We start from the raw sequence: 22,850 nt of genomic DNA, 5'->3' as shown, positions 1-22,850 counted from the left end.
TCAACTGCTGCTTAAACACTCTAGTCTGCCTTCCACTTGCTGTATTGTTCAGGTTGCCTTTGTTAAGGCTTGTGGCCTTTTTCTCATATGGATATTTGTCAGATAAATTCTCTCAAAATTAGGCTCAGTCGCTGGAGAATATTAACACAAAACATTTATTCTTGCAGCAAGGAGACAAGTCCGCACAACCTATCAGGAAGCTGACCCAGAGTTGTCTCAGTTAAAAAAATTAAACTTAAACGCTATCGATATTATTTATGTTTACAATGTTATGAGAAACTGAGTTCAGAAACAGTCTCACTAGCCACACAATGTTATGAGAATTAAAGATAGGAGGAAGCCTCCCCCCATCACATAGTCAGCTTTTTCTAATAGTATAACTTCATGATTTGAGATTCATACCTGATCATCCCACGTAGGTTTGGGAGGGATGGAGCCTGTCTTAGCTGCCAGAGAAAGAGGGGCAGAGTGCACCCTGGACAGGTAGCCAGTTTATCACAAAGCCACATAGTGACAAACTATATAAACAACCATACATGCTCAAACTCACCCCTAGGGTAAGTTTAAAATGACCAATTTATTCAACTGTGGAGTGGAAACTGGTGTGAGAACCCATGCATGCACAGGGAGAAGATGTAAACCCAACACAGAAAGTTTCCAGTCGAGACTTGAACTGGGAACCTTTTTGCCGTGAGGTGACAGTACTATTGAACAGCATAACGAGCTGAATTGCAAAACAGAAGCTGCTGCTCTGGACACTGGGTGGGTGACTCATGAACTGAAACAAGTCTTAATGACATGATTACTGTAACTAATACCGAACTGTGCAGAGTACGTGTTCTTATTAAAAACAAAGCTGATTTTAGTTGTAAATATGTGAAGAATAACTTTGCACCCACAAATACGAACAAAGAAAACAAAGTTTTTCTTTAGATATTGGCTGCTGTCTCACACTTTTAGTCCAGTCCTTGTACCTGACATTTGAATCATTCAAACACAAAGGAGGCATTAAACTCAAGGGATGAACCAGTTTTGTGTTTAAACCTAACTGTATCTGGAGGTACTTTATTACAAGCAGCCTGTTGCAAAGCTGATTTGTTCCAATTCTTCTTGCATCTACAAAGAATAGCAAAGACAGCACGGTTTGACAGATATGACATTGCAATTTGCACCAACTAGATGATTCCCAAAGAGCTGTTAACTGAAAACTTGGCAAATCTCAGTCCCGTGGGCAGTGTGACCTTGAAAAAGGCTGAGCTATGCTAAATGACACAAAAAGTGGACTGAAAATCAGTGGCAACAGGTCTTATGGAGGGATGAATCCTCCCCAGAGCCCGGACCTCAACATTATTGAAGCAGTGTGGGATCATCTGACAGAGAACGGAACAAAAGGCAGCCGACATCCAAAGAAGAGCTTTGGGATGTCCTTCAAGAAGCCTGGAGAACTATTCCTGAAGACTCCTTAAAGAAATGACAGAAAGCTTGTTTCAGAGGGTTCAGGCTGTGTTGAAGAATAATGGAGCCCCTACCAAATATAAACGTTTAAGTTTTTTAGAATTATACAAACTTTCGGCCTTATATGCTCCACTTTACAGTTTCTTTTCATGTTTCAAAAAATGCAAGCAACCATTTCCTGTTTTTCTGGCCATATATAAATGAATGAGGGGTGACTCAAGACTCTTGCTTAAATTGGTGAATGAAACTCCTGATGAGATGCTTCAGTTCTATAAAGAGTGTCATTATTATGATTATTATTATCAATGTGGCAGGTTAGAAAGCCTAAACTGGTTCCTGGTAGAGGTGACAGAACTCACACGTATCAGCTTGTTGAGTCCAGGGTTAGATAATCCAGTCTTGGACCAAAGTGTGACCTCAGGCTGACGTACAGCTCCGACCCCTCCCATCCTGCGATGCTCCGCCGCTGTCTGCCTGCAGTCTCTCCCACAGAAAACAATATCCCAACACGGCGATGACTAGCAGACCAGCAGCCTGGCCATTTACCGCAACACATGATTTCTTTGGAAAATAATACGACAGTCGACTACGTGTGACAAGGTAAGGGCACAGAATTTTATTTGACAAGAGCTGGATGAGAACAAACGGTAGAAACGGAGAGAAAGGCTCCTTTCTCCGTCATCGCGTCGGAGGCTGAAGAATTTATGCCTCGGTCGTTCATAACGGGAAGGCGCAGTCTCCGCTTACAGGCGATGGTTTTGTATAAAATGTCGTCATTTTTCTGAGCGTTTAATAAATAGCAGATGGATGTCGCTAGCTTGGCTTGTGGCGTTATCTGTTTTGGCAGGAAAGCAGGGTCGCGCGTGGTAACACATCATTATTTTCACCGTTTATCTGGTGGCGAAATGGCCGTAACATCTGCATTTAAACACGTTGTGCTCAGTGGTATTTTGTCACTTGTCGTTTATGAGCAAACACATTAGCACAACGTTGCCTCATCAGCGGCCTGCATCCCTCGTTTATCACCATATTGATCCCACATTACTGGAAACATCAGCGGTAGGGATTCAGCGTACAAGAACGACTTCCGTTAATGTTGTACAAAATAAAAGCATGGCACAGAAACCATACCAACAGTATCAACAAATCATTCAGTTCAGCTATAAAACTGAATTGAATTGAACATAGACGCATGGAATTAATAGTTAACAGCAGGTAATGATTAAAATGAGGTGTTATGGGTAAATATGTATTTCTCCCTTATAAGACAATACCATCCATATCATGCTACATGGAGTAAGATGTGATTCAGGGACGATACATCTTCTAACAATTCAGCTGCCTTACTGTAGATTTGATAACTTCCATATACTAATTAAAAAACTAATACAATGTAAATAAAAGCCGTCTTTTAATCTTTAAATAGATGCATTTACCAAAGTTTTTGATAACTCGAGAAAAAGCATTTGATACATATTTTTTACTTTACTTTGATACACAAGTCTTCCACACATTTGTTGTTGAAATGCTGTCTACTTTGTGTCTTTTACCTTTGTTCTGATTTATGGGCATTGTCATGTTGCCTCAGCCATCTTTAGCTCTTGAACCGAGTGGGGCGTCCAGCTAAGAGGCAGGCTGATAAGCTGTTTAAATGGTGTGTAGGCTCCACACAGTCAGTGACCCATCAAGGTGTGCTGGTGTACCAATGGTACAGACCAACTCTATCATTTACTCTTAACATTTATCTGGAAATGATGCTTTGTTTCTGTGTTCACCTTCAGCAAAACCTCAGCCAACTAGACTTTAAATGTAAAATAGGCCCATCGACTGGGTTATGACCATTTTATTTGATCCAGGTGTTCCCGTATTATGTTAAAATCTGCTTCTGATATGTATCAGTAGGGTATTGATTACAGTGATGCATGTATCAGTACACAAATCAGGATGATGTGTCCATAGTATCAGTTGTGTTGGGATTGAGCAACCCACCTCAAATGGAAAGAAATAAGCACATTAGGCTTTTGATCGTCCATAACATTATGGAAAGTCTGTAGAGATAATGCTAAATACCAAGCAAGGCTGTAAAACAGTTGCTTAAAGGTCAGCCCTATTGTTACAGTCAGGGTTGTATTTATAGCTAAGGTTTCATTGTCAATACTATGAAATGATATCATTCAATAAGAATTGTTATGTTAAAGAAGAAAAGATTGTACCTGCTGTGTTCTACTGAGAACGTATTGGTATTGCAGTAGTCCTTATTAAGGCTTTTATTTCTATGGCTAAATGCCTATTCTTCCTGTTGTATCCATGCAGGTTGCTGTCTTGAGGTGCGTTTCATGCAGTATGGTGGAGATGCAGATGAGTCCACTGACCTAAACAATGATATCTTTGTGTCATGGCTGCAGAATTAGTATGCTTTGCCATTGAAATGCATTATAGACGTATCCTCTGTGTCAACTGCTGAAGTGATCGTGTAATGTTCCTGTCGGGAGTTACCGTGTGATCACTCAGCTACAGCTTCTCTGTTTAGTGCTACAGTCATTTTCACCGCAGTGTTTTGCTAGTGTCATATTTAGCCATTCGGTAGGATAATACTGCAGGTGGTCAGCTTATCTACCGTGCTGTTTAAGACAACCAAATGGTATCAGGAGGAAAGCAGAGGAACAGGGCGAGGTTAGTGTGTGGTTATCCTGTTACATAAACTGTTTTCCTGCCTGGTCTGGTCTCCAGAACCTGATGTAAACTGAGTTTTTAGCATTTTGAAGCCACATTTACCCAAACACCTCAATTGACTCACTGTGTGTGGTACCTGAAGCTGTCCCTATATGGTCCTTTTGTTTTGTGTTTTTTTTTCGGAAACTCTGGTTGCTACCTGGTAACGGTGACTGAAACTTGAAGATTTATGTGTAAAAATTCAGATTTATTTGTCTTCTTTGTGACAGTCTAATTAAAGCCTGTATTTGACTGTATGTTACTCAAACTCCTTTCTCATGGAAAGCGGCAGCAGTTGATTTAACTCTTTGTCCTACTGCCACCGAATGACACCAAAGTAGTCTGTTTTGATTGTTACAGAAATAATCTTTTAAGGAGAAATGTCAAACTTTTTCTCGTTCCAGCTGCTCAAGCGCAGTTTACGCTGAAGGTCGGACAAAACAATACCTTTTCAAGTATTCTTTTTGGCTCTTAGGCAGCATTTGTTCCTGGCATTGTTCAGTATTTTAATACAAAACAAAAGATTTATCAGTTATCATCCACAAATGCTTTGTTTCTTCAGCTGTCCAAATCATGCTTATAGCGTCTGTCTGTCTTCTGGAGCTGTATGCTAGCACAGTGTGGGGCATCTTTTATTTTTTGGTTCTCCAGTGCTGAGTCTGTCTGCGTCAACAGGACAGACCTGTGACCGCTAAGCTAATCACTGTGGCATTACAGGATTAGTGCCTCAGCATTGTAGTCAAAGATCTTTTCTCAAAGCAGCAGTCAGAGTGTCATGCAATGTGCCTCCTCTCAGCGCTCAGCTGTTCGTCTCAAGCCTGGAATGTGTCTTTGTGTTATGTAACGGAGGGCCTGCAGAGGCCGGATGTGCCTACTTTCACTCTGTGTGTTTGCTATGTGCAGATATGATGCAGGGGCTGCTGTGTGTTATCTGTTTATCTGTTTAGCATGCTTCAACACTCTTTTATCTGCAGCAACACTCGGTGAAAAAAAGAGTGACCCAAATGCTTTGTTTTGACCGTTGTCCAGTACAAAATTATTTATTTCCGCAACTGGGAACTAACTTTTAAAGGCTTTCCATTCCATTTAAGTTCTATATAGGCCTAACTTTCTATTATTAAGCAACTTTGCCCATATTTATGTGCAGTCTGAAATGTTTATTTTGAGATGAAAAGCTGGAATGGCATATTATTTCGGTTTGCATTGACTGTGTTGCAAAGGGAATCCATACACACAAAAATGGTTGGGCTCTGTCCCTTGCAAATGGGATCTTGCTGCAGTTGAGCAAGACATTTAATCTCCAACATCTAAGTTTAGAAGCCTCCTCTTTAAATTGCTGAGAAAAAAAGGCAAATCTCTGATAGATCTCCTGGCTCCTGGCTGAAGATTTGTGTTGCAGATCATTCACCTTTATTCTGACTGTGTGCGTAGACAGTGTGTCTTTTAAAGCAAGAGAGCCCACGTGTAATCTCTGCTTGCTTTTTGTGGTTTGGCCTCGACATGAACCTCCTCGTGATATTGTGGTGTTTCCATCATGAGTTAGTGAAAATACTGAAAGCTCGGGTGTAGGATCCCTCCAGGGAACTGATTAGGCTCTTTTTTTGTTCCCAATCGCTGGAAATATTATTGACTTTTTGAAATACATTGAACTTACAGGATGGGGACATTTCCATAAGCACCATATGTGACTTTAAGTATTGTCATTTGTGTTACATGAAGCCTATTTTTGGTTACTTTCCATTGTAGAGTAGCAGCTGGACAGGTAGGATGAAAACATTGTGTTGAATATTATTTCACAAATGATAATGATTCAATGATATAAACACAAATCAGAAAGTACTCATCTGAAGATTTAAGTGAAGCTCTACCACAGGGTGTGTCTATGAATTGTGTTTTTTAAAAGGAAAATAACTACATGGTGGATTTACAGCTTCCTTTTTCTTTTTAAACCTTTGAGTCACACACACATTTACACACTCCCACAGAGCCTTTTCCTACGAGCTGGTTATGGTAGCTCTGTTCTCTTCATGTCCCTCGGCCTGCAATGCTTCACTGGTTTAAAGGCACCCAGACAACGGTTCTGGAGAGCTGTGAGAGTGTGTGCATGTGTGTTCATTGCTGAAACAGATTAATGTTGCCCTGCCCGCTCTGTATTTCTTGCTGATTTGTCTGACTGTGAAAGATCACTTGGAGCTGCTGGGACACAGTTTATTTACTGTGGGCATTTCCAGTGCACTGTTGTGTGGAACTGAGGAGAATTCTGGTAATTACTTGATGATGAAGCAGAAGCTTCTTCAATTAAGATGTGGACATTTCTAGATTCTAATATTACAGGTGCAACAACTGAAACTTTCCTGGACGATTCTGGTTTCCAACTCTTTTAAAGTGCTGCATACCAGTTCAGGGTCTGGGGGGGTGGCCCAAATGCACCAGATTACAGGTCTGTAACCTTTTGGTCTTACACAGTGCAACAACCTTCTTTCCAGGGGACAAGTCTGTAAGCTAAAATCAGTCCATTGTGTCTCTTTTTATCTTTGAGTTGCAGCTGTCAGTTTCATATCCTCTGCGTGAGACTCGGCAGTCTCTAAACATGTGTTTTTAAAAAAGAATGGAAACGGTGAGCTTTGCCCACTCAAAGAAACTTCCACACCAAAGACCTGCTTGCATTCCAGTGTGTGGCTGCCTTTGTTGCTGTACCTATGATGCGTTTAATGAACAGTGAAAAATATGATTTCCCAGGGCTTTACCTGCCAGTCATCAGTCAAGATGAAAATGGCCCAGTTGATCCTATCTGAGGTGCACTGCGCTGCAGACATGGAAGATTCTGCAATGATGCAGGAACGGGACATAACTTTGGAGAAAATGTTGGAGAAAAGTTGACCACACGCACCTTATTTAAAGTTTTATTACAGGCACAATGTTGAATTCTATACTTCAAAAAAGTCCAAATCAGGTGAGAAAATTGCATGACTTGGATGAGCTGTTGTCTTTTGGCTCTGCTCTCCACCTTTTCCACAACATCTCACATAACTTTACATTTGTAAGAGGAACTGTAATTTAAACTTAGATATTATTCTGCAATGTTTGAAAATAACACAAGTGATAATTGCATCCATAATGCCACCTTTAAATAATCTATGAATGATTCTGGTGATTTTAAAAACAGAGATGAAATACAGCGTGAGGAATGCAGAATCCTGTCTTACAGTTACACTCACAGGCGATTGGACTGCGTATCCTGCTGTTGCTACACACACCAGCAGTGCCGTGGGATGGTGAGACGGTCGGGATGAAAGGAAGATCATTAGAGAGGGAGTGAGGAGCAAAAGAAAGATGCGTTACACTGCAGTGGATGAAAGGAAAATGGGGAGAGTCAGGGAGCAGAGATTTAGCGAAACTGATGGAGGATGGGAGGAATAATGGATTGAAAAATTAGTAAGTGGTGTTTGGTCTTGGACCAGAGAGTGGGAAGGATACAGTCAGTATAGTAGGAGAAAAGTAAAGAAAATGTCAGCTTTTAAGATGAGATATAGTTTCATGATGTCTTGCAGTTGCGTCCCACCACAGCTGCTATGTTAAAGTAAGCCGGGACATACTTCAGTGTTAAGTTGCACTTAATCCTTGTAGGGAAGGATTGTCGTAAACATTTGACTCATCGCATTTTGAATAATCTAGAACTGAACATTTGCTCGTATTAGAGGCCTGAGGCACTGGAGAAGTACAGCAAATGCACGTTTTTAGTTCACCCGTGTTAACAGTTATGGCATTTTCCAAGTGATTGATTATTATTTTCTTTTGTTAATGTTATTCACTTTATTAATGAGCATTCACTTTCCTTTAAAAGCATTTTACTGCCATTTACCGGTCGGTGCATTAGTTTCTCTCCTTTTCTCCGTGTCTCTGACAGAGGAGAGGAGAATTCAATGAGATTAGATTCCAGCTGTTCATTACATTCCTGTAATTGTATTAATAACAACTGTTCTTTCATCTGTACTCGGTCATTTTCAATACATGCTTAATTCTACTCACAGCTGGGGTTGGGGGCAGGAGCCTATCCCAGGGAGAGGCAGGGTGCATCCTGGACAGGCTGCTCCTGTGTTGCAAGGCCTTCTTGAAACTTGTGTAAACATAAATGGAAATACAGAATATAAGGCACAAACAGAGTTTGTGCAATTCTAATAAGTTCTGCAGGCTCCTTGAAGGACATCCCAAAGCTCTTCTTTGGATGTGGGCTGCCTTTTGTTCCGTTCTCTGTCAGATGATCCCACACTGCTTCAATAATGTTGAGGTCCGGGCTCTGGGGAGGATTCATCCCTCCATAAGACCTGTTGCCACTGATTTTCAGTCCACTTCTTGTGTCATTTGGCATAGCTCAGCCTTTTTTCCCTGTTTCCCTTCCTTAAGAACGGCTTCTTGACAGCCACCCTTCCATGGAGACCATTTCTGATGAGGCTTCAGTGAACAGTAGATGGATCAGCTGAAGGTCCAGATGCATCTCTCAGGTCCTGAGTCAGGTCTTTCTTCTCATATTCTTTAAGGACATCACTTTCAGATACTGTTCATCTGCTGTCAAATACTTTCAATCCTGACATTTCTTCTTTTGCCATCACCAGTTTCCTTAAACGTGTTAAGGATGTACTGCATTTTGTTTTGCTGAATAGCCCTTTGAGAATCACCTTTTTGTATAAAATAATATTTTATGTCTGTCAAGCTGTTATCGTTGGTATTTTTCTTAAGTGCAACTAAAGAAAGGGGAACGAAGCATGTGTTCATTCTGCCAGTAACAGATTTCTTAGAGATAAAATTTAAGATCGGTTCTTTCTTTGCTAAGTTGTCTGTTACGTGTAGACACAACACTGGTTCATACCTCAAGTAATGTTCCTGTTTTTAGGCTTGAATGAATCATAGGACAAGTGAAGTGGCACCAAAGGCTGATCATTGTTGGCAGTGTGAACTATTGCGGGGTTGGGGCCACTGGTCCAAAGCCGTCCTCCTATAGGAAATTCTATATATGATAAGGTCAAAATGCTTTTAATCAAACATGAAATAAATCCGTTTTTTCGTTTGTCCTGAAAGGGTTCCGTGTGGACTAAATGAAACATACATTAACTGTTGCAGTGTTACTGTTCAAAGCACAGACATTTAATCAGAAGTTGTGTTTTGTTAATTTCTCATGAAAAACTGTCAAAATTTGTAATCACTGAATATGGAAAGAAATGATTGTTCCATGCTGTTTATACCTTTTGGAGACATTTTTATGCATTGACCACTTAACGGGCTAATTACCTCAGCTCTGAACTGAAATGGCTTAGGATAAGAAGGGGATTTTTACGGAAAAAAATGATATGGCAATTATATTACTCTGTTGGATATTATAACTTGATATTAAAGCTTTGATGTAAGAATCACTTCATATTGGAATTTTGTTACGTGCTGTAAATTTACACCATTTCATGCAGTCTGCTGCCACCTGCCTCTGCTCTGCTGCGGCTGGATATGAGTTCACACCGTTTCTCAGTGGTGGCAAACTGTTATACAAGCACCCGTAAGCTCCCTAACCTCAGTTCAGGCAGACAAACGGCAGAGGACGGAAACTGTCACTAATCCATGGGGGAAGCTGGGATCAAGGTTGTGTTTTCATCTTTAGCCTACTGAGAGCACAAAGAGATCTTTTATAGATGGAGTTGTCTTTTGGCTTGAATTGTGTACGAGAAGTGTCTAATCACCTTTAGATTTGTAGCTACATGCTACGTGCTACATGTAGCATAGAGAAGAAATGTATCTGTTGGGTGCTCACGCTCATTTTAACAGATGTGTAATAAGAAAACTGACCAGTGTTCAGCTCACTTTACTCTAGAGGAAAGTATGTTTTGTGTCAGCAATGACTTAACAGACCTTTCTAAAGAAAGAGTTCTATTCAACTGAATCCCAACCAACTTTAGGGATCATGTTGTTGTTGTCCCAGATGGTTCCCATGCAGGACTGCCAAAGGCAAGAGAGCTTTTTTTTTTCCTAAAAGATCAATAATGCCCCAGATTTTGCTGTACGGACAAGTTAGTAGACGTTATGGGCTCTATGCTCCCAAAAGAGGTGAACACATTATTACATAATAACATAGAGAGTTGTGTGCTTAAAGCAGCATCTTTTGGCTTGAGATCATTTATATTCATTCAGTCATTCAAACTGAAATAAACTGTGGTGTATTAAAGTGAGCACTTTAATTCCCTGGAAACACTGATGGAAGATGTATTTTGTTCTGATTATCTCCATGAGCAAGCAGGCATATGGTTTGACCTCAGTCTTATGGCCCCCTTTATGGTTTTGTCTGGGTCCCACATAGAGTTCAAACCGTAAAAACATCTCTAATGAAAATCATTTTTATTAGTCACCATGGCTTCGTAATTCAAAGATAAGAATCCAGAAGCTTTCAGGTATGATTTAGACCAACCTTTTACATGATCTGTTAACCATGACCAGAGCTGATGTGTCCTACTGCCTCTGTTAACGTCAGCACAAACTTAGAATGACAGTAACTGAGCCTCTAACCACAAGCTAAGGCTGAGATGCTGCATGGCCACTGTGCAGAGGAGGCGGAGGAAGTATTATTATTTTTATTTAATTGTAACAGTTTGATTTCTCAGCTCTTTATGGCATGCAAAACACATGCACTGTATGCTATTTATAGAAGGTGTAGCTCAGAGTTGGTTCAGACTACACTCTTTCAAGCACTGGGCTTGAGTTGGTGGGAAATTTCCACCCTAAATATTCAGCTCTGTGTGTTGTGACATTGGGTCATTTCCTGGTTGTTTTCTAGTTATTTGCCCATTTTCTCTGTAGATATTTGGCACACTGTTTTTTCTTGGGTAGACAAAGAAAAACTGCTTCAGAGACTGTGATGTGGGGAGTCGTAAACAGTAACGTGAGACTACTCCAAAGTCCCAGGAAACCTTCCAGGTTGTTTAGTGGCAGCATTCTTTCTTTTCAAAGCTTCCTCTCACTTTATTTGAGACTGCTGTGCGAGAGTGAATGTGTACAACGAACAAAAGCTCTATTCATTAAGCGGAGAGAGAACGCATAGCCTATAACTCAACAAGCAGACAGCTACAGACGCTGCCAGTGTTGCAGGAGATGAGAGAACGAATAGTTAAATGGAGAATGAGTTAGCTGTGACAGTGCTGTTTGTTGTCAGTGGCTGAAAATCACTGTGGCAGGAGGAGGAAGCCAAGATACCAGAGACATCTACATTAAAGCTTACCTCAATTTGTTCTAGAAGTTGGTATTTGGTTTATTTGATTTTTAGATCTCAGTAACAGCATTCACACACGAATATGTAAGACTACATCAACTCCTCAGTATGTAACAGTTTGTAGAAGGTTTGACTTTGGTTTTAAACTCGATGCCTTAAAGACAGCAGATTACTAAAATACTCATTTTGGTTATTTGGTTGCCTTTTTGGTTGTTATGTAAAGTAAAGTGAATGCTATGTCTGTTTTAAAGTGACACTTGCTTTGGGACTAGCTTTTAGCAGCTTGTGTATGGCCTAAACAAGGTTAAGAGTTGCATTGAAAGAACGTCTGACGTATCTCCTGAGTGGTCACATCTTTTACATGACACTGGAAAGAAAACTTGTCTTTATCTGTTTCAAATGTATAAACATTGTAAAAAGCTTCCTTTAAGACAGACTCACACACAGATAATGTGGTTGGTGTCCATCATCATGTGTGCGCCTAACGAGACTCAAATAGGCCTCCACACATGCTCCAGAGTTTGATCATCTTCATCTTTCTGTTATAACGGTAAAGTGGAAGAGCTGGAGGAAGGAACGTCTGGGTTTCTCTGCTCAAGCTGCTGCCCCCGTGACCCGACCCCCGGAGAAGCGGCAGATAATGGATGGATGGATGGAAGTGTATATTAATACAGAGGAATTCCAAGAAAGCTTCTCTGAGTCACAGCTAAACACGTCTGAAGCCAGACTACTTGTCATCTTGCAGTAACTAACAGCGTTTTCAAGCTCTGCTCAACTCAACTTAGCCACATCTGACAGAGGAGGTGTTGTCTGTCTTAATGTCCCGTGGCGTGTTGGTGAGGAGAGGATGACAGGGTTTGGAATGTGAATACCTGAATAATATACACTTTTTTTTCATGCAGCAGCCTCATTATTATTATTAAAAATGATCATTTTTATGCTGCAGGCCAGTTTAGATTTGATTTGGTGCCCTTTGAGTTTCAGAATGTTTCAGCTATATCAGCTTCCACACAAATAACGTATCATCTGCTGTTGTTTTATTGTGCAATTTCACAGGATTGCCGTCAGTAAACTGTGAGCACGGACTGCATCCATCATCATAATTGCCCTCTCCACTGGATGTGTCGTTTGTCTTTTCCTGGTGAGGGTGTGCCTTCTTTCCTCCCGAGCTCACACTGCTTCCTGGAAGTACAGCCTGATGATATGAGAGGGAGGATGTCCTTTGTTTCAGCTGTGCTTTCCTTTTCCTTGACGCTCCATAAATGGGTCAATTTCCCACCCCGCTCTCTAAAACTATGGCATGGCATTAATTTCCCAAAGAACCTATAAAAGAAACAATTATGGTAAACAAATGATAATTGAATGGGTTATTCACAAGAACTTACTGTGTTTTGTTCCATGCTTGATTATTTAGCTTGTGCTAATAGAACAGTTTACAAACTGTTTTTATCTGAGTTTCTGGAGAAAATCACCTCGGTGCAGATGATATGATTTAGAAGGAGCTCAACAAACCTGCTGGATTGGAACACTTTAAGAGTTGAGTAGCACAATCTGAACCTGTTTAGAAACAATCCGGTTCTCACACAGACAGGCATTGTGTTAGGAGGGAAGAAGAGAGGAAACTGCTTTCTCATGTGCTTCTCAGAGCAGGCCTGCTTCTGATTGGCCGGCATTGTAGCTCGGGTTTCTGCTGTTGCGTGAAAAATTCAATTTGATTGGCCAGAGTTAGCCTCTTTGTTCTTGTTAACCTGTTATCTAATCTGCTGTAATCTGGTAATAGAATTTAATGGCTGTGTGTTTGTTTTCTTGAAAGAACAGCGTGATGTGGTGTCTTAAAAAATAAATCTCTTTGTTGGAAAGTTGATTTACACTTTATCGTGCTGTTTGTTGGCATCGGTGATAAGAGCAGTCGTGTCAGACTTACTCACAAGGTTCTGTACCAGAGAACAGAGAGCAGACATTGACCTGCAAAGCTGACATTTCTCATTTGAGTTTGCCAAAACTCAATTGGGTTACTTACTTAAATCACATTCTCCATACAAGAAAATGCACCATTAAGATGGGATGGAAGAAACTTCTGACAGTTCTACTTTTAGCCACCTTATGCCAGATAACTTGACTGAACTTGCGTTATAAAATCAAGCCTTCCTGAGCCTGCGGCTAATCTCTTAACCATTTCGGTTTGTCTGTTGTTAGCAGTGCTCGCACTCTGTTTTCCTAATGACGAAGCTCAGCGTCGATTAGACTCTGATGCATAGAAAGTGACCTTTTTAAGGTTTTTTCACAGGAAATTTACATGTTGTTTTTGATTTACAGTTTAGTTTATATAAGAAATTTCCAGAAATGGTTTGTTGGTGAAATACAGTCAACTACTGTTTGCATCCTCAAAAGTACAATATATGGAGCCATATGCAGTTGTACCTTCGTGTTGTTATTGACTACGGATGTGTGTTTAAGGAATGTAGAAATATTGCTATATGATAGGGGATTGTTGTACTTGCTGGTGTTTCTGTTCCAATTTTTACAAAATACATGCGTCATAATGGTGATATAATGACAACTGACTCTGGCTTTTGGAGAAAAAAAATGACACTGTGCTTAAAATGTCTAAATCATTGTAACAACAGTTGGCAACTAAAACGTTATAAATGAAAGAAATGACAGGATTTTATTATGATAGAGTTAAAAAGTCATAAAGCTTAGAAGAGAGTTGATTGGATGCAGTGCAGAGGAGATTTAGCTTAGTCTTTAATTTAGGCCTGTGATGATTTCTTAGACTTTTTTCATTTCATCATTATTGTTTAATCAGTTAACCTGTAAGCAGTAGTCACAGACATCCATCCATCACATGTCATGAAACCATCATTCATGACATAGCTGGTACTCCACAAATAACTTCAGTCTGAACAAAACATACTGGCTGTGATTGCCATGCAGAGGGGGCGGCAGCAGATTTTGGGACTTTGTGATGAATATAAACTGTTCTGCACTAGAGAAGTCGGCAGAAGACAAAATACAGAGTTACGGACGCAAAATGGAGTGTGACAAAAAGTAGTCGCTTTTCCTCAACTATTGATCAAGTGAAGAGAAGTCAATATGTGTCAGAGCTGATGAAATGTCATTCGCGTAGCAGGGGTTCATGGGAGCCCATCACTTCTTTGCCCAGAGATATGAAATAAAAAGGTTGAGCTCTACACAGGTGAAACTGAAGCCTCTCAGAGAGCAAATACCACTCCATTCTCAATTTAAAAGGTCATCAGTCAAGAGAGCCATCTCAGTTAGGACAGTGCCATTAAGTGCACTGGTCTCACCCTGCTAACATTTAAACCTGCTGTCTGCAGCCTCAGCTGGCCTTTCCTCTCTCTTTACTTCATCATAAAAGGGATGAAGCAGCTCTTACCTTGCGCTTCTTTTTAACTGGGCTTGTAAAGGTCTTTTCAGCATTGTGCATCTGTATTTTATTAATATCCATGTGAATTTGTATTCAATGAACTGAATACTTACTGTATGACTCTGTCCCGCCTCTGCTGATTCTGTCCCTTTATTTAAGATGAAAATATTAAGATAAATAAATATACAACCGCTCCTGCAGACGTGCAGAAAGATTTAAGAATTACATTTTAGATTTGCTTTTAATTGACTTGGTCTATCTGGGATTATGTTTTATTAAGCAGGTATAATTGAGGCTTTACTGTTAGTCTTGGCGAGCACTCATCTGCTCCAGGTCATGAGAAAGTGAGGTGATGAGTCAAAGTAAAGCTCCAGCACTGATCCTGCTCATAATCTTCTTTTACTATTACCTTACTGGAAGAATTAAGGAGGGTGCAATGATTTAATTCACTTAACTAGGCCAAATCTGATTAATCTGGGGGAGGAAGTGAAAGGCTGGAAGTGTACTTTTATCTCTCTCAGCTGTCTGACAGAAAGAACAGAATTAGAATTAATATCTCAACAATGTGGTAAACATCCTCAAAAATGCAGACATTGACTATAATATGAGAGATGTAACACCGTTATCTTTGCAGATTTAAGTTTTATTTTTGTTGATGTTGTTTACTTAAAGGCGATAGAGTGAATTAATTCAGTGTGTAACTCCCCTTTCTTTATCTGCCAAACTAAAACTGTTATCAGTTCAATAAATCTTTACCTAAAGAAAAGTGATAATTGTAGGGTTTTCTGGATGAATTATTGTTTTAGGCACAGCCCACAGAGGATGACGAGGACTATGGTGGCTGCGTTCTGTGTGTTTCAGTATGTGTGTGTTATTTAGGGTGTGATATGTGAATGTGGGTGACATCAGAGTCAGCTGTTTGTCACATATGTGGATCTCAGAGTTTCCTCATCACGCGATGCAGACTGCTCAGTCTGAAGATTTAGAGACTTTATGGTTGCAGTTTTGTGCTGCTGCTGTAGCTCGTTGTAAATGAGCTTAGGCATGTTAGAGTTAGTTAAATATTCAGAGCCTCTTGGAAGCACTTTTGGGTGGACACGACTGTGTAAAAAAGCTTAATTTGTGTCTTTAGTAGCTCCTGAAGTGCTCCCTAAGATCCCGTAACTTTAAGATCACTTTTTTAAGAGAAGGTGCGGGTGCAATGCATGATGCGATTGAGTTGCCATATTCATGAAACTTACCAGCGAGTTGCAGCATGGGCAAAGAAAGATCATGTAACATTTTGCTTAACATTTACTTTTTTTTAGAATTGCTAAATATAGCATTGCTTTCTGGCAGGATGTGCTCTCCAAGTACTCTTGTGAAATGATAAATCACTGGAATATCCCTTTAAAATGGAGTTTTATTTCATTGTACCCCAAATCTTAAACTATTTAGTATTTTGCTTTGTGGGCTGTTCCTGTGGTGGTGTGGCAGATAGGAGCCCTTTCCGATATTAAATTGATGAACTTTCCTTTGAAATCTTGTCCCAGCTGATGTAAACATTTGGTTGATGTTGCTTTGGATTTCTTCAGATATGTCCAGGTCAGAAACTGCTTTGGAAAAGTATTCGGATGACACTAAATCTTATTTTGTCGACATATTTATCATTCCTGATGAGACTAAAAGCATCAATGCAATATAAAACGGAATTCCAAAAATCTTATGCAATAATGGGAGAAGGTCTTTGACCTGAGATGTCTGAATTCTGCCAGCACCCGAAGGAACTTATTGAACTAGAAATGTATTGCTAATTTTCCGCACAATACTGGGGAAAAGTTCAACACAAACTCAAGATGAATACCTCTGTAAAGTGCTTTATGTTGCTGGAAAGACACAATGACTCATCAGAGAAAAACACAAAATGGAGAAGCTTTCGTTTTCCCAAAGACTATAAATACTGGAATAAACATCCTGTCCTCCGTGAAGTTCTAATACTCATCTGTTGTGTCTGTTGGATTTACTTCTTCCGTAGGATTGTGTGGTACAAATGAACTTGTTTTTGTAACCCAGAATCACTCCAAAGGTTCAGTGTAAAGAGACATTTATTTTGGGTGGATGACACAGCTTTTGTCCTATGGATAGATGGATCATAGACATAGATCATTCTGTTTCATGGACTCTCAACAACATCTTCACAGCTTCAAGCCTGCATGTGGAGTGTGTGTTTGCTTTGACGTGCCTGCTCTTATGACATCTTTTCTCTTTTCCAGATGTACCACTCTGACCACGGTGTAGACTTCCCCGACCTTATCCTCCAGTTCCCGGCAGCCCTGCAGACCTAGGCCCAGCAAGCAGTTTGTGAAAACAACTCTCAGCAAGCTGTGCTTCCACCTTCTACTTCACCCACACAGGGCCTCCCTCTGCTGCTGTAGCTCCAGTCCCACCCTCCTCTCCTCTTGGATCATGGACAGCCCTCCTAAACTGTCTGGTGAGACCTTGATTGTGCATCACATTCCCTTGGTGCACTGCCAGGTTTCAGGTGGGCGGCAGGGTGGCTGTGGGAGCTCATTAAAGAGGAGCAACCCATTTAGCCCACCAGAGAACCTGGGATTGAGCCGCACCACATCGCTGCCAGAGAGAGATGTTCTCCAGAGAGAGGCCCTGCTCTACAGCAGCCTGATCCAGACCTCGAGCGACTCCCGGTCCTCCCACAACAGAGGAAGAGAAAGGAAGGGTGACGGGAGAGGGGGGAGCACAGCGAGTGATGATTCATCGTTTGCCTCGAGCAATTCAGAGGACCAGCTCATTACAGCTCACACATTACCCAGAGCCAAACCGAGGAACCGGAATCCATTGCGTCACAATCCATTTCTACTGAATACTGAAGATGATGACGAGGACGAAGAGGAAGAAGATGGTGACAACCTCAATGGTTACCTGGAAGATTCCTCTTTTCACCTCCACAGTGACACAAACTCTGCCCTCTTTGACGGGATGGCTCCCTTTCATTTACATGACCTTGGCTTTGCCTCTGGGCCTTTTCTTCTGCACAGCTCAGTGGGAGGAAGCAGTCGGGAGTCCCTGAGAGGTGCAGCCTCGGATCTGTCCAACCATCTGGAGGACCTGGAGATCTTGGGCCTGGACAGCCAGCGCCGCCATGGAAGCAGCGGCTCCAACATGTCCATGGATTGTGGAGAACAAGACTGGGGTGAGGATGAAGACGAAGATGAAGATCATCCGATGAAGTGTGGCCGAAGCAGCAAGACGGGTTCCTGCTCTTCCAGCTCCTCCATTCAGCACTGCTCCTGCTGTGCCCTCTCGCAGAACTACCCTCAGCACTTCCCTGAGACATTCTCTGAACCTTTCTCAGAGTCCCAACAAGGTTACGGCAGCGACTCGTCCTGCAACAGTTCTGATGGAGTTCTTGTCAACTTCAGCGCCATTTACAACAAGATGAACAACAGCATCCCGGAGAAGCAGCCTGTTTCTGCGCCCACCAACCTGAACGGCTCCACCGACCATTCCCGCATCTCATCTGTTTCAGATCCACCAGGAAAGAAGGAAGACTCTGCTGGAGGGGCTTTTTACTTGGACCTTCACACCTCCCCAACTGAGCCTCCCCGATCACAGCAACAGCCCTCCTGCCTTTCCAACAACTTCCCACTCATCCGTGAACCACATCTGTCAACCTCGTCCACCTGTTCCTGCTCGGTGGAGCATCACGGGGCTCTTGACCTTGACGCCAACTGCAACTCCTACCACCCTCCTCGTTCAGGGTCCTCTGGCGACCTTTCCTCCTGTCTGCAGAGTCAGGCACGCCTGGTTGTCGCCACGCAGAACTACTACAAACTGGTCACCTGCGACCTTTCGTCCCAGTCTTCCCCGAGTCCTGCAGGCTCTTCTGTCAACAGCTGCTCCGATGAGCACAGCAAAGGCAGCCCCACCCCGACTCAGCCCAGCGAGTACTTCTTGTTCAGGCAGCGAGCTGATGAGGAGGGACTGGAGGAAGAGGACGAAGATGGAGAGTCCTCACGAGTAAGTGTGGAATTCTGCTTTATTAGTTTTAACGATTCATCAGCCTTCCATCAGGATATACTGTATGAACAGCTCCCCAGCTGATTAAATGATAAACAATTTAGACATGTTGCCAAATGATCAGATTCATTAGATAGTTGATGACTTCATTCAGATTAGTTTGTCTTGTGTAACATTGTTTGCAGAACCTCAGCCTCCTTCTATAACTCCTTGCTTTTTAGTCACCTCTCAAAGGGAAAAACCGTCATCATTTTATCAGTATTTATCAGTATATATATACAGTATCAGACTCTTAACAATGACATCACACGTCATACAAAAAGATAATTATTTCCCGCGTACGACATGCTCAAACTGACAATTGAACTGTTCCCCTGTGTTTGGCATCAGAAGAAATCTTAAAAAAACAAGAGCAGAGTATGAAGTTTTATATCAGGAAATATTACAGTATAATAGGAATAGCATTTATAATGTGTTTAAGAGAATCTTGTCACTGACATATATCTTCATGATTAATTAGCACTTGGACTTGATATTTAGCTAAACTGAATTATTGTCCTCTCCTAAATGTATGCAACCATGCTTCATCACGCACCGTTAAATCAAATGAAATGTTTTTGCTTGAACTAATTAAAGTTTAAATGAATACTTCCCACTCAGCGGTTCTGGCACGGTTCATCGGGTTATTTTACCTCTGTGATTTCTTTAGTTTACTTTGAAAATGAATGATCATCATCCCACAGATGATGCTGCCATGCTGCATTGAAATGTTTCTGTAATGAAAGACAGGAATGAAACTGATTTGCTTTTTTCATGCAGCATTTCTCACAAGGTGGTTGTTAATTTATTGATACTTTAATTGTTTTGTGTCTTTTAAAACACGCTCAGATTGTAACATCTGAATGAAAATTAAAAATGGAGAGAACTTCAGAGGCTTCTTTGCCCTGTGGTACGATAGAACAAATCTCAACTGAAGATCCTGTGACGGTGACAATGAGTCTGAATTTAAAATAGCCATGACACTGATACCAGTCTGGCATTAGCTTGTTTTAGACCACTGTCTGTACCCATGTGCTGTCACGTCTGAAGACTATTTTTGTAGTTCCATAAAAGCTGAAGGGTATTCATGTTAGTCAGTAACAGTGCAATGGAAATCTCACCTTGTTGTCTTTTTTTTCTTGTTCTCACTGGGCACAGATCATCAGGATTCAGAGGCTTATAGTATATAGAAGTTTTGCAGACTCTCCCAGGTGTGTGTGTGTGTGTGTGTGTGGCCTACTGAAACCAGTCCAACGGTGTATCTTTCTCCACCTGCTGTAACGTCTGATCTGAGAAGGATTCTCTCCAACTCAGCAGTTATTTTCCAGGTGTTTGGTTCTGTACCTAAGGAACATTCCTGCAGGTGTAATCTCTCAGTACTTTTCAGCAAGCTGACATTTTCTGGCATGAAGGCAGTTTAGACCTTTCGGTTCGCTGTGTATTTGACTTCTGTTCCGATGCTGGTTATGTGCTTTTACTTCCTAAACTGCTAAAGATTTGACTGTTCTGTTTTTATTCATTCGTGCCTGTCCTCATTTCTCTTGATTCAGCGAGATGATGATGACGATGATGATGATGATGATGAAGAGGACAAAGAGGAGAAGAAGAGCAATCCGCAAGCAGCCGGTGGGGCTGAGGCTGCTCCTGCTGTGATTGAAGGCCAGGTATATGTCAATGTTTCCCCTCCCTTGGCTGGACGGGGCGTTATCGGAGGTGGAGCCTGCTCGGGAAGTCGTCCCCGTTCTCGAAGCTATGATCGCAACCTGGACAAGTCTCCTTCTCCGCGGCTCGGCTCTCTAGAACGTATGCTGAGCTGCCCCGTTCGGCTGAGCGATGGCGCCGCCCAGGCCCCACCTCCTCCTCCACGCGTCACCTCGTTTGCAGAGATCGCTAGAAGCAAACGGAGAAATGGGGCTACAGGGGGATCACCTTCGCAGAAGTCCGCCTCAGACCCCTTCTCCTCCACTTACTCCACTCACTCGCACTCCTCCGTGGATTTCTCTCCGATCCTGGAGCAGCGTATCGAGGGTGTCAGTCCAACTGTGTCACCTGTACCCTTTACCAGATGTTACAGTCAAGGCACCATAGAGCGACACCTGGAAGGGGCCAGGGAGACGCGGGCCAAAGCAGAGGGTATGTCACTACTTACTGTGCAACAACAGTTTAAAACAGTTAAAAAACTACAGGAGGGCTAAATACTCAATTTCCTTACTAAATTCTTCCTTCTTCTGGTTCAATTATTAGGTAGCAATCTGCCTTTTTTTACTGACCTGTCTTTATTTCAAATATCATCTGCCTTCTGGCTGCTCTGAGGATTGCTCGTGGAAAATTGGCTCCCTCACTGAATTTGTCATCGTGTTAATGTTATGAGTTGTTGATATTACCCTTAGTTTGATGAACGTAGCAAAATAAGAAGAAAATGGATCCTCAGGAAGAGCTATTAGCAGACTACACGTGTTTAGCCAAAGGAAAGTGATTTTAGTGAACATATTGAAATGGACACAGAGGCAGGCAGTGGTTTAAGCTTCCTTTTTGAGTACAGGAGACAATGCCCCTGTGCCAGCATGGGATGTTTTTTGAGGACAGACTGATGCAGAGAGTGTGTATCCTCCACTTTAGCAGGAATGAAAGGTTGAAGTGGGCCAAACGTGTTCTGAATAACAATCAGGAGAGAAAGAAGATAACGATGCAGAGAACCCCGCTGCGCTGCACATAACCATGCCGATCTCTGCGTGGGTCTGCTGTGTGCGTGCATTTGCAAACCTGTGTTTGTGTGTCAGTGTGATCCAGGGAGCCCAGAGGCCTGACGCATCCCTAAAACAGGGGCCGTTAAGTAACCCTTTCTTTTAAATCAAAATCTGTGTAAGTAAGGATAGAGTAAATTGTAGCAGAGCAAGATGTTATTCTAATCCTGCCACAACCATTTGTGCTGTTATATGGCTGAGTCTGAGGTCTGAGAGCTGAAATTCACTGGAAAACACAAATTCTGCAACTTTTTTTACGGTTTTCGTACAATGTCGACTATTTTTGTTTAACTTGAAGCAGCCTGATCGAATGAAAAGCAGAAATATATAAATTACATTACAAAAATGAATTACTGTGCAGCACACATTAACAAAGAGGTGCGATTGTTGACGTTGGACTCGTGTTTTAAACACTGATTCAGATGGATGTTGGAATGTTTTCAACCATTAGATCTTCATTAAGGCTCCAGATACTAAAAGTCCATCGTCCTACTTTACTGAGTCCAGAAAATTGTAAAAAGAATACTGTTGGTGAGTACAGACAGCACCAGCTGCTTGCTGAGACTCGCCGTTAGATGTACATGAACACACAGATGCACTCATGCTTGGAATTCCTTTCAAATAAGACCTGGGATGGTTAAGAGTGAATGCTCCTGGAAAGGAATGCCCCAGGACACACCAGCTGTCTCAGTTTATGATTTTACCCTACTGGAGATCCAAAAACTAGCTCAGAAACATACAGACTGTATACCACCGTGTTATGATTATGTTACTTTAATAGCAAGTGAATTAGCTAATTATTCTGTCCCACCACAAAAGCTTAAAACAAAACTGAACCATCCCATCCTCTCTAAACCACTTTGCCTCTAATCTATCCATTTCCAGAAGGAGTTATTATTTACAGTAGGAGAGAGGTTTCAAATGACAGCTTTCACTTCCAAAACAAGAACATCTCTGACATTAAATCAGATGTGAATTTGTAATATTAATATAGAGTCAGCAGTTGATGTATGTCCTTTTGTTTCCCTTCTAGATGGTAAAATCCAGAGAAAATGAAATGCAATTCAAGTGATAGCTATATTAAAATAGTCATTTTTTAAGGCCCTCACGCTTGTATATGTAATGCTGTGAGTGTTTATTACAGGCTTTTCTTTCTCAAATCTGCCCAAGCTAGAACAAAAGGGCGCTTCCCCACCCTTCTCACTGAAGAGAGATCAAAGTAGTAATTTTAAGGTTTTTTTGGATA

At 41.5% G+C, this 22,850-nt stretch overlaps 2 protein-coding genes across 3 annotated transcripts in view; one reads left to right on the top strand and one right to left on the bottom strand.

Moving 5' to 3' along the window:
* bmp3 (bone morphogenetic protein 3) overlaps positions 1–22,850 on the bottom strand; it is a 458,962-nt gene that overhangs the window by 88,092 nt on the left and 348,020 nt on the right. The gene's annotated exons all lie outside the window — the stretch shown is intronic.
* Positions 1,907–22,850, top strand: part of rusc2 (RUN and SH3 domain containing 2) — a 32,902-nt gene continuing 11,958 nt past the window's right edge. For both annotated transcript variants that reach the window (XM_072387314.1, XM_072387313.1), the window contains exons 1-3: positions 1,907–2,055; positions 17,057–18,821; positions 20,411–20,993. In XM_072387314.1, coding sequence (XP_072243415.1) covers positions 17,250–18,821; positions 20,411–20,993 — 2,155 coding nt within the window. In that variant the 5' untranslated portion in view covers positions 1,907–2,055; positions 17,057–17,249. The remainder of the gene's footprint in view (positions 2,056–17,056; positions 18,822–20,410; positions 20,994–22,850) is intronic.

This window comes from Leuresthes tenuis, unplaced genomic scaffold (genome assembly GCF_036924035.1).
Source record: "Leuresthes tenuis unplaced genomic scaffold, fLeuTen1.0.hap1 SCAF_6, whole genome shotgun sequence".
Taxonomy (NCBI): domain Eukaryota; kingdom Metazoa; phylum Chordata; class Actinopteri; order Atheriniformes; family Atherinopsidae; genus Leuresthes; species Leuresthes tenuis.
This window is presented reverse-complemented; position numbering and strand designations above follow the sequence as displayed.